We start from the raw sequence: 12,078 nt of genomic DNA, 5'->3' as shown, positions 1-12,078 counted from the left end.
AAATGAGGAGGTACTTTAGGCTCTACCATACTATTGTCCTATGTCGAGGTTCTTTATAGTGATAGCCTTCATATGTCGAAGGTTGAAGGATGTTGGTGTGCTACTTGTCAAGGTTCTTTATAGTGAGGGCCTTCATAGGTCGAAGGTTGAAGGACACTGGCATGCTCCGTCGAGCAAGACGACCCTAGGATAACATGCTCTTATAGTTATCCCAACTTTACGATGCCATTTTAGAACAAGGGCTTGAAGGGAAGCTTCTTAGCTACATCATCGTCACCTTCATGGACAATATCATCATTTGTTATCTTTGACCCACACTTATTAAGGCTTAAGATCCACCTCTTTGATCCTTCTAGGATGTTCTTGCACAAATTGATGGCCCAAAGGGTTTAAATTGTGCCACAAAAGCAAACTAAAATCCTTGAACAAGATCTTGTATGGTACCTTCGATAATGGCAAAACTCCTAACCGTTATGTGCATCTTTCTTTACATGTTTGCTTCCTCGAGCTCTTTGCCCGGTAAGAAAAAATTCTAGGGAACTTCTCTTGTTTCTACTTGTTAAACGGAGAGAACATTAGCAGCTGGAATTTTTTCCGAAGTTAGTGACTTATGGATTACGTCATTTGTGGATCTTTGAAGGATGCCTGCTATTGCAAGAAAGTATGCTTCTACTCGGCATTGTTGCTTACAGTCAGGAACTTCCACCATATCGTATACATGACCTTTCAGGGTAGCGAAGATGGGGTATGCTAAAGCCCTAGAGGGGCAACACGCGATGTTGTGTGCATGACCTAGTAAGGCTTGTTAGACTCTATGGGCTTCCCCTGCAATGAAAGTGCCTAAAAAGCCATTGGGGCCATCTTGGTGGCCCATTTCTTCTGAGGTAACTTAAGTAGGAAAATTGAGGGAAGATGCCAATGTTCGCGACCGGATAGTCAATAGGATGTGTCTTGAAGTAGTAACATCAATTTCAGGAGGCCATGGTCATCGTGTTCTTGAGCTATGCAGGGGCTTTCCTGGATGTCATATATTGTTCATTATGCTTCTTTTAGGAAAAGTGAATTGGGCCATGATCATGGTCTACACAAAAATATTGGGCTCCTCCATTCAGTAAGTTAAAGGCTGCTTGAACTTTCAATGGGAACCTTTCCAGATCAACCACCTCTTAGGCAATTAATAGGTCGGTCTTGTTCAGGCCCCTAGCCCTTATCTTTCTAATTACTCGACCCTTTCTCCAAAAATTAGTGCAAACTATGATGGAAACAAAATAATCTATATACAGGTAAAGTCATACTACCTGAAATTGAACTCAGTAATCCCTAATTTGTAGGTTGTATAAGCTTGGTGAAGTCATACTTCTAAAAATCCTATCTTCATAAAATCTCTATTTGCATATGCTCTCCAAAATTATTGTTATTGCAAGTTCTGAATAAAAAAGGTAGATATTGTTTCTGCAGGTAGAGACATAACCTATATACAGGTAAGACAGAGAGACATGAGTTCTATTTTACTGTTTTCTCATAGTACTAAGGACTCTGTTTAAAATTGCCAGCCAGAGCCTAAAGCTTGAAAGTACAGTTTCCAAACATTAATGTTATCCATTTATTTTCAGCATAGAAGGTACATATGACCGCTATCAGGCATTTGCAGGAGCCGGAAAGGACGTGAATGAACCCGGTGCAAGTAACAACAATGTAAATTAATCACTATAGCTTTTCTTATGCATAGCTTAGAGCTAGTTTATGTGTGGAACATTTAGCTGCCAAGCATCATACTGTGAATTTAATAGGTCTGTATTTCTGAATTTACCATGGAAATGCACTATGCAAGATGAAGTGTTTGTTATCAAGAATTATGTTGCTTATGCACAGGACCAGCAAAATGAGTCAAATATGATTATTTTCATAATCTAAGTCTAGGTTGTAATCACCCCATTTTGTATCCGGGATAGCCAAATTGTATAATTGTTTATATACTCCTTTTAAGCAAGATTGTCTATATCCCCACATATCTCTGACATGATATGTTGGTTCTGAACCAGGATGGAGATCCTTCAAATATACAGTCAAGGCTTGAAGAGATTACTTCCTGGTAGCCCTTGAGGCTTTACACCATATCTCCTAGTATGTTATTTACCGCGTTTAGTGCAATGCTGATTATGTGCAATCCTGAAGGTCTCTTCAAAACAATGCTGATAACTCAGATGCTAATGAGCTAGAGAAACTGGAGAAACTACTGACAGATGCTTTGAAGAATACAAAATCCAAGAAGGTACACCTAAATGACTGTTGATATTTGTAACCAACTTTCGTAGCAAGGAATCAAGTTTCTGGTTCCTGTTGCGCCCTTGCACCATCAGAAAATGCTCTGTTTTCGGCCATTTTCATTAATTAGGCAGTTCACAGTTTTAGCATGATCTTAGTTGCTGCAGTCTCGCTATTGACGCTCCAACTAGACATAAGCAATCCATGGTTCCTTAACAAAAACAATCTCCTACCTAATGGTGTACGGCATATATTTTTCATTTGGATTGACTATTCTTAAGCACAACACACAGTTCAATGATGTAGTTGCATCCGGACTCTTAAAAGAATGGTCCTCAACGTGTCAGTTCCTATATCTTGGTAAATGATAGGTAAAATACATTGAAAAAAAAACTCATTGGCTAATTCACAATACATATGGCTGTGTTTGATAGTTTCACTGTTTCAGCATAACTCAGAGGAATTAAGCTGCTAGTACATTTTCTAACTTCAGCAATAAAGGTAGATGTGCTACTGTGCTATAGACCTGCATTGTGTAGAACTGTACTTGGATGAACTGTCCTGTGATGTGAATTCAACAGATGTTCTGGCTATACAAGAATCGGGCTACCATTGATGTTTACCGTAAGAGAGCGACAAGTTGGTTCTGTTGCCATTTTTTCTGAGTATTGTGTAGCTTATTCCATGGCATTAGTAAGGCTGTTTGTATTGCAGGCCGCCTGAAATGACAGAAAAAATGGAGACATCAGAATATATCCTGTCAGTCCTGCACACACACAGGAAATTAAATTTTGAAACAGAGCCTGGCATCAGAGTTCAGTCAACACAAAGACTATTATAAGCCTATTTGGCGTGTAAACTGAAACTGGATGTTACTGTATCCTCTGAATCCATGTACAAAGAGTTATTTACAAGCTTTGCTTTGTTGCCTCTGGACTGCAGATGTTGGCGCAACAAAATAGCGATGCCGGCACTAGTGCGAGCGGCGGGAACTCCAGAAGGACTTGAGCAGCCATGTGATGTGCATGCATTTGGTTCAAGCAAAGCTCTGTGGCTGATGCCACACTCTTCCCCAGTTACTGAAAGAGTTGTGTTTGTAAGGTGCAGCAAAGGCACGAGGGGCAAATTCAATAAAAGGGCGGTGGGTTAACACCAACAGTGTGTGTGTGGGTGTGTCCTTGTTAAGTTATCTGTTGCTTGCTCTGTTGCCTTACCTTTTGTGCTTTGCCAAGGCTGTGTGTGATGCTCAGATTAACATATCAGTCTGTTGTCAGTCTTATATACGCAGCTGAGTGAGAAATCAGGTTATGTGGATGCAACTTATATATAACCTGACGCAGATGCTACCTTTCAGACTTGTTTCTAATTCCATCCCATATTGCTGATTTATCAAAAAAAAAACTCGAGTAGTATAATTTTTCAGTCTGTGGCACTAAAGAAAAATCCTAAGGCAAATATAGACGTATGTTGTGATCGTATAAGTTGGTTCAATTTGAACTGCAAAAAAGTCTTATATTAAGGGACAGAGGGAGTACTACAAAACAACAAGCAATGACCTGAAGCAGTCAGGCATTCAGTAGGCAGAGTTTGATAATCGACCCACCCTTATAACTGTAATCTCACCAATCAGTCTGGAACCGCAGGAATCTTGGCAAGCGTCTTCCCTGCGATGGAAACAGCACCGACGAGAGATGTCAAACACAAGCCTCAAGAAAATTTAGAACAGCGAGGGACGAGTACGGGACGACAGCAGGAAGAAACCACACCTGAGATGTAACACCGGCGCGGCGGACGCCCATCCAGCCAGCCAGCCAGCCTCCGGCAATGGCGGCACGCGAGGTCGCCAACCGCGGATGCATGCCTGAGATGAATGTAATCTGTCTGAATCAGCTAGATATAAATCGACCCATCGATCCGCCGTTGGCCGGCGCTCGCTGGAGCGGGCCACCGCCACACGCCCACACGGCGCCAGCGGCGGCGTACACAGCTCGGACAAGCACCAGGAAGGGGGAAGGCGTCGTCCACTTCTACCCTCTCCGTCTCCGGACTCCGGTGGTTTCGTTGGCCGCGTAAAGCTAAGCAGCTTGGGGCGTCGCGCGTGGCGTCCCTCGCGGACGGAAACGTCACGCTGCCTGCGTCATATCACCCGCGCGGGCACTGTGCTACGCCCCATATCGGGTAGTATGTCCTCTCCTCGGGTCAGTCAATGACTCGCCTTTTCGGCCAGTGCCTTTGCAGAGCCATGGCGGCGGGCGGGCGGGCAGGCGGGCGGCCTTTGACCCTTGGGGTGTGCTGGGGGTCAAGCCGGCTGGAAAAGTCTAGAGCATGGCAGAAACGGGTGGTAACAACTTTGGCATGCACACGTACAATTTGCAGGAATCTCGGTAGCGGTAGAAAACGACGCACCTGGTGGAGAAACAAAGCATCGTGCACTGCGACCTGCCGCCTGCGGACGGACGAACGGAGGCTAGGCGAAGCATTGGTGTCCGGCTCGGCTGTTCGAGCTCGATCTGCTTCCCGCCTACTGGAACGCGCGTGCGGCGCCGGCCGGACCGGACACCACTGCCGACGCTGGCATGGCGCCCGGTTCTGACTGGCGCGCCGGCCGGCACTACATCAACAATGTCTGCTCCGCCATCCAGCCGGCAGCGCTCGCCCGACGACGACGGACGCCCATCCCTGCGCCTCTCCCGGGGCCTCCACCTATCGGACGCCCATGTACCCAGATATGTGTTGGGTAATCCGTGTACACGCGACGCAGAGAGCCGGCTTCAACTTTGTTGGCAAAAACCTGGCCGACATCTAGACCAGCGAGGCCATGTAGTCACGTACGAACGACGGACCATGGGACGAAACACGATCTCTCCAAACGATGCAAAGCAAGTTGAGCACAGAACGCGTCGAGGCAGCAGCAGAGCAAACAGAACTGGAGGAAGGTGACAAAAAGAAACAGGAAGGAAACACATCAGCAGGGAGGAGAAGATATTTGGCTTACCACAAAGCCGGCGACGCCTGGACGAAGGAAGGGAGTGGAGGCGAGCGTCGCCATTTGGCTGCCTCGCGGCCGCTACCTCCAACTCGAGAGGCAGGCTTCGGCGTTTCGCCGCGTTTTATGCTTGGCCCCTCACCACAGGCCCGGGAGAAGAGCAGCAACGCCGTGTCGACGGGCCATTGGCCGGAGCTCCTGGAGGCCGTCCTTTTTGCTCCTGTCACCGCGTACGGCGCCTTGTGCAGGCTCGCGAGGGCGCGGATCGACCGCCGCGTATACAGCTTTGGGGTTTGGTCCAGCCGGAGTACAGGGGCACGCGTCGGCACACACGCAGGGCGCTCCGTGGCAGTTAGTGGCCGGGGCCGGTGCAGGAAGAACGTCACGGACCTGCTGTGTCCCACTCTCCTAAGAGCATGGTTAGGACAATCACCCACAACCGTTTGGACCGCACTATTTTGATGTATTTTATTATCCAACACGGTTTGTATTGATTTGTTTGATGGTTTGGATGCATTTTCACAAATCGGAAACAAGTTGGGGCTTTACAGTGCCCGGACCGCTGTCACCCACGTGTGACTAACCTAGCCCATCAAAAAACCATTCCACATGCCGGCGCGCTTTTCCATAAGAAGCCAGCTGCCCACATTTATGTCAACCTAGAGCGGACGCGACTACTCACTGGAGCCCGCATTGAAGCGGCTCGTCGACGGAGAGCGCCGCCCGCTAGCTACGCACGCCTTATCTCCCTATTGAAACAACATCTGCTCGCCCGCCCGCCTACCTCCATTAAACTTACGTGTGTGCCGAGGAACCTACTCCGACGGTTCAAGCGCCACACGTTGTTACAGTGCCGACCCGCATTAAACACCTCCCCGTCTGGCTCCTCGCATTTGTCCGCTATATAAACGTGTCTAGGCACCGGGCAAGAACTAGATCTTACCTCTAATCTCTCCATCTCCTCGTTGTACAACACTCGTCATGGCCTCCAATAAATAGAAAAAGGAGTTCTCCGGCATTGCAACTGTCTGGGTTGCCCAGCAAGCCAGGCTGATACTGGTTGGCTTGCCGGCGAACCCTCTGGATCTGGCGCCACCACCATCGCCATCACCACCCATCCTCGCCCGTTCAGGCTAGACAACGTCGTCTCCCGACAAATCCGTCACGAGTAATGGCGGCAACGCGTCAGGCAGGTGGGGAAAGAAGCCATGACGATGGAGGCCGGCACGTCCACAACCACCGTAGACAGCGAGGAAAAGCAGATCATGGGAGGCCGCTATTGGAGATATGCCCTAGAGGCAATCGTGTATGATGATTTTTCCTATGTGTTTATGAATAAAGATAGTCCTTGGACATTGTCGGTGATGTGTATCAACAAGTACGTGACTTGTTTGTGGGACTATGCATCGTATGATGACTGTCCTAAAATGTCCCTGGTCGAAAGGGATGTGTGGATGCGCAACCGAATAGACTAGCATATGACACGGTCGATGGCTTGGTCTCACTAGCCATGGAGCATTGGATGCTAACCGGATAATATGGACTCAGAAGGATCTGGTCGGATTCGATGTAGTCGGATCCGAGTCGAGATAAGGTCCGAGTTGGACAGACCCACCTATGAGACGCAGTGATGTCTGCTAGGACTACGTCGGTATTTCCCCAAAGAGGAAGGGATGATGCAAGACAACGACGGTACATATTTCCCTCAGTGATGAGACCAAGGTTATCGAACCAGTAGGAGAACCAAGCAACACAACATAAACAGCACCAGCACACAAATAACAAATACTCGCAACCCGACGTATTAAAGGGGTTGTCAATCCCTTTCGGGTAACGGCGCCAGAAATTGGCAAACGGACGTGAGAGACTTGTAAATATTGATAGACCGAACGCCAAATAAAATAAAGTGCAGCAAGGTATTTTTGTATTTTTGGTTTAATAGATCTGAAAATAAAAGTAAAAGAAAATAGATCGCAAAGGCAAATATATTAAAGAAGAGACCCGGGGGCCGTATATTTCACTAGTGGCTTCTCTCAAGAAAAATAGCGAACGGTGGTGGGTGAACAAATTACTGTTGGGCAATTGATAGAACTTCAAATAATCATGACGATATCCAGGAAATGATCATTATATAGGCATCACGTCCAAGATTAGTAGACCGACTCCTGCCTGCATCTACTACTATTACTCCACACATCGACCGCTATCCAGCATGCATCTAGTGTATTAAGTTCATGGAGAAATGGAGTAATGCAATAAGAACGATGACATGATGTAGACAAGATCTATTTATGTAGAAATAGACCCACTACAAAAAAATACACTTCTGTGATGATACGTGTTTGTCACAGTAGGTCACGTTTTTGCCATGCATGTACATCCATGACGATTTTATTACAGAATCAAGATAGTCATGCCTGTGCTATCTTAGAAGTGTCCCATGACAGTACCAAAATTATCATCACAGAAGTGTCCACTTCCATTAAGGGAGTCCTGAATTCAGGGGTCCTCAGGTGTCCGGCCCAGGAATATGGGCCGGGTTGGATGGGCCGTACAAGATCAAGCTGAAGATCATCCAGCGTGTCCGGGTGGGACTTCTCCATACGTGAACGGCAAGATTAGAGTCCGGGTGTATCGTTTCCTTCCATGATAAACCGACCTTGTACAAACCCTAGGCCTCTCCGGTGTGTATATAAACTGGAGGGGTTAGTCCGTAGGGGCTATCCTCATTACCATCATCAGAATATTTATAGGCTAGACATCTAGGGTTTAGCCGCCACGATCTCGAGGTAGATCAACTCTTGTAATCTCTATACTCTTCGAATATAATCAAGCAGGAGTAGGGTTTTACCTCCTTCAAGAGGGCCCGAACCTGGGTAAAACATTGTGTCCCTTGGTCCCCTGTTACCATCGATCCCTAGATGCACAGCTTGGGCCCCCCTACCCGAGATCTGCCCTTTTGACACTGACATTGGTGTTTTCATTGAGAGCTCCGTCGTGTTGTCTACAAAAGTGATCTATGGCTCGCCTAGTCATCAAGGACAATATCACTTCTGGAAGGAGCCTCGCTTCTAGGCAGACCCTCCAGCTCGGCGGTTTCACCGTAGGAGCTTGTACGACCATCTACCCCGCAGCACCCCCTACGGCCGCCGAACACCGTCTTCGCATCGGCCTCGAGTACTCCGAAAAGATGGATCCGACAGATGTCTTGTCTTTAAACGAACTGTTGGACCGCATCGCCGCCCTGGGGGCTCAACGGACTATGATTGGATCGGTCTCAAGCCCGGCCAGAGAGAAATTAACCACCCGCCGATCACCCACCTCGTAGCGGTCGTTGAAGAACCGTCCGAAGAAACTTCCCTCTCTATGTTGAAGACCAAGTATGTTCGGGTCTCCGAATCCCTGAGCCGGATACTCTTCCTCCGGATGGGACTTCACGCCCTCCGGACTCTAGCTCAGGTATAGGACCGCAGAAGCCCTTGGACTGCCCCGGACCCGAACTGGTCGCCTCAGAGATCTTTCAAGCTCCAAATGCAGATGTGGGTCTGGATCTAAATTTTAAACCACCCACCCACCACAATCAATATTCTCCAAGCAACTCAGGTTCTCCAGATATAGACGACCTGATGTATGTGCGGTAGCAACCTCAGGAAATGGTCCACCACTTTTGGGCCAGATTCCTACTTGTTAAAAACAAGATCAAAGACTACCCAGACAAACGACGTAGTTTCGGTCTTTCATCATAATTGCACCGACGAGGGAATATTGAATGCCCTCGACCGTCGCCACATACAGAGCTTTACGGAACTATCACAGGTAGTGCAAAAGTACTATGCGATGGAAAGCACATGGAGGACCCAGAAGACTCAACTGGAGCCCGCTGCCTTTAAGCAGTGTGCGACTCGGACTAAACGGATACATCCTGGCGGGTCACCCGGCCACCAGTTGATGGGTAGGAAAAATAAACCCTTCACGGGGCACAGGTCCGTTCTTGACGAACTCCTTGACAGGCCCTTGTCGGCGTTCTGGGAACGGGGGTCCCCAGACTTGCCTGCATGCGGCCTGTGACGTGGCGCTGTCTGCGGGCCCGTACGACCCATCTTCACCAACAAGCACTCAAGACCCTCGCGAGGCGGACGACGCAAGACCCCCTCAGGAGCGGCCTCACCAGGCAGGCTCGCGAGGGACGGAGAGATCAAGGCAAGGCAAACCTCACGAGGTTCTCGTGATGTGAGCCATGACGATCGAGATCAGGCGGGCGCCAGGCGGGCGCCAGCACCCTCAGTGTACTTGTTTCCTCTTTGGTGCTAAGGAGGCAAGCGCAGGCGCGGAGTACCAAGGCATCAAGCAAAGGTTTCTATATCAGTGCAACGAGACCAAGACCAGTAGGACGGCAAGACGGAGGTCACAATGGAGCCCAAGGCGTCGTCACCACCAGAGCCTTTTGCAGGCGAAGACTGCTTTTGTCAGGATAAGCTGTACTAGCTGTCCCCTTTCAAATTGGCCGTTGTTGGCTCCCTTCCCGCTGAATATTTGAGGAGAGGACCAGAGCCTATATAAGTAGAACTAGCCACCACCGTAGGAGAGGACGGATTCAGAGGCATCTCATCCGATCTTTAGCTGATCCTTAGCCACACACCAAGCACAAGAACACCTCGACCTCAGGAGGCCGTTCTTCCCCTTGTACTGTTCATCCTCAGCCCGAGAGGCAATCCACCACCACCACACTGGAGTAGGGTATTACACCACGACGGTGGCCCGAATCAGTATAAATCTTGTGTCCCTTGTGTTGCGAGTTCGTTGAGTTAGCCCTTGAGATCTTAGCGAAGCTAGGACGTGGATCGGTAGGGGGGAGATCTTCGTGCGCACCACAGTGTTCGAACCTTGAGGGTTTTTCCGGAACCCGTGATCCGACATTTGGCGCGCCAGGTAGGGGTGCGCCGGAGCTCTTCTTCCACCAGCCGATCCGCACGTTGGCCCTCCGACAACTCCGCCACTCCGATGTCCGGCGACCCAAGAACAAGCACCGAACACTGGGCATCTTGGCCGGCCAGGGCGGCGCCGCCTTCCCAAGAAGACCTCAACCCCGCGCCTCAGGTAGCTCGTGCACCGCCAAACACTGCGGGGCGCGGGCGACGCGGCCACGCGCCGTCCGCCCTTACCCCACGACAGGTGCGGGCGGCCGCAAGGGCCTCAAGCCACGCCACGGCCACGGCGCCGCACACCCGACGGGAGCAAACAAACATGAGGGCCGCGCTCATGGTGGCACGGGAGCTGCTACAATGCCGACTGATGGAAAGCGGCAGGGATGCGCTGCTGGAGCGCGTCGCCGAGCTGCTGGACGCCACGGTCACCGGGGTGCCACCCTTCTGCTCCATGCTTCTGCCCCAGGCCGGGTCGCACGGCGGGCCACGTCACGCCCGTACCCCCACTACAAAAAAAGACACATCCGTGACATTTTGGGCCGAACGATTTTTTTTCTGTTATACATATGACACTTCTATGACGATAATTGTGACAAAACCCGATATCATCATAGATGTGGTGGGCTCCTACTTCTATGACAAAAAATCATGACAGAAAATGGGCTTTTCGTCCTGGGCGGGCCGGAGACGCAGCTGCATGACATTCTTTGGGCCGTCGATGACGGAAAAAACCGTGGTAGAAGCGAGGGCGAGGAAAATTTCGGGGAGTTCCCGGTTACGGTGGGAGGTCGGGGGCCGAGCGATGCGCGTTTCTCTTGTACACGTATGCGCGTGTGTGCGAAGCGTTCGCTCTAACTGAACCCGAGCGAGGCGTTGGGCTCTAACTAAACCCGAGCGATTGCACTGCAGGCTACGCGTTACTGAACCCGAGAGATCGATCGATGGCTGTTAACTGAACCCGATCGAGCGATTCCTTCGCTACTGCTGCTAACTGAAGCCGATCGATGCTGCCTCTGGGATGAACAGTGAGCGTTGCGGGGGGGGGGGGGGGGGGGGTTGGATGAACAGTGAGCGGTGGCGTTGCCTCTGGATGAACAGGACCCCGTGGTGTGGTGGAGGGCTGGATGAACAGTAGACGGTGGAGGGGTGCCCGTGGAGGGGTGGTTGAACAGGACCCCGTGGTGTGGTTGGCTGGATGAACAGTAGACGGTGGAGGGGTGCCCGTGGAGGGGTGGTTGAACAGTAGCCGGTGGAGTAGCGCGCGGTGGAGGCTGGATGAACAGGAGCCCGTGGAGGCTGGAGGAGGTCGACGATGGAGATGAACAGTATCCCGTGGAGTCCCGTTTTGCGGTATGCCACACCCCTCCCGATGAACAGGACCCCCGTTTCGACCGTAGGAGGTCCGTTTCGTCCGTTTTGCGGTACACCACACCCCTCCCGATCAACAGGACCCCCGTTTCGACCGTAGGAGGTCCGTTTCGTCCGTTTTGCAGTACGCCACACCCCTCCCGATCAACAAGACCCCCGTTTCGACCGTAGGAGGTCCGTTTCCTCCGTTTTGCGGTACGCCACACCCCTCCCGATCAACAGGACCCCGTTCCGAACGTAGGAGGTCCGTTTCCTCCGTTGTGCGGTACGCCAGGCCTCGTTTCCATCGCCTGTTTCGTCCAAGCCCTCCCGATGAACACGACCACGCATTCCGTTCCGACCCAGCCGATTGGCTCCCACGCGTTCCGTTGCCTCCCGATGAACACGACGCATTCCGTTGCCTCCCCATGAACACGACGCATTCCGTTGCCTCCCCATGAACACGACGACGACGCTGTTTCTCCGCTCCGACCCAGCCATGTCAACAAGCCCTCGCCGTACGTATGCGCGAGTAGGCGTTCGAGACCCCGCCCG

The 12,078-nt window shown here is 50.6% G+C and overlaps 1 protein-coding gene across 1 annotated transcript in view; it reads left to right on the top strand.

Moving 5' to 3' along the window:
- LOC109732318 (MADS-box transcription factor 51) overlaps positions 1–3,618 on the top strand; it is a 34,413-nt gene extending 30,795 nt beyond the window's left edge. The window contains exons 2-5 of the mRNA XM_020291501.3: positions 1,614–1,695; positions 2,043–2,092; positions 2,176–2,272; positions 3,208–3,618. Of these exons, the coding sequence (XP_020147090.1) occupies positions 1,614–1,695; positions 2,043–2,092; positions 2,176–2,272; positions 3,208–3,273 (295 nt within the window). The 3' untranslated portion in view covers positions 3,274–3,618. The remainder of the gene's footprint in view (positions 1–1,613; positions 1,696–2,042; positions 2,093–2,175; positions 2,273–3,207) is intronic.
- Positions 3,619–12,078: the final 8,460 nt, after the last annotated feature.

The sequence above is a fragment of the Aegilops tauschii genome, chromosome 3, assembly GCF_002575655.3.
Source record: "Aegilops tauschii subsp. strangulata cultivar AL8/78 chromosome 3, Aet v6.0, whole genome shotgun sequence".
NCBI lineage: Eukaryota > Viridiplantae > Streptophyta > Magnoliopsida > Poales > Poaceae > Aegilops > Aegilops tauschii.
This window is presented reverse-complemented; position numbering and strand designations above follow the sequence as displayed.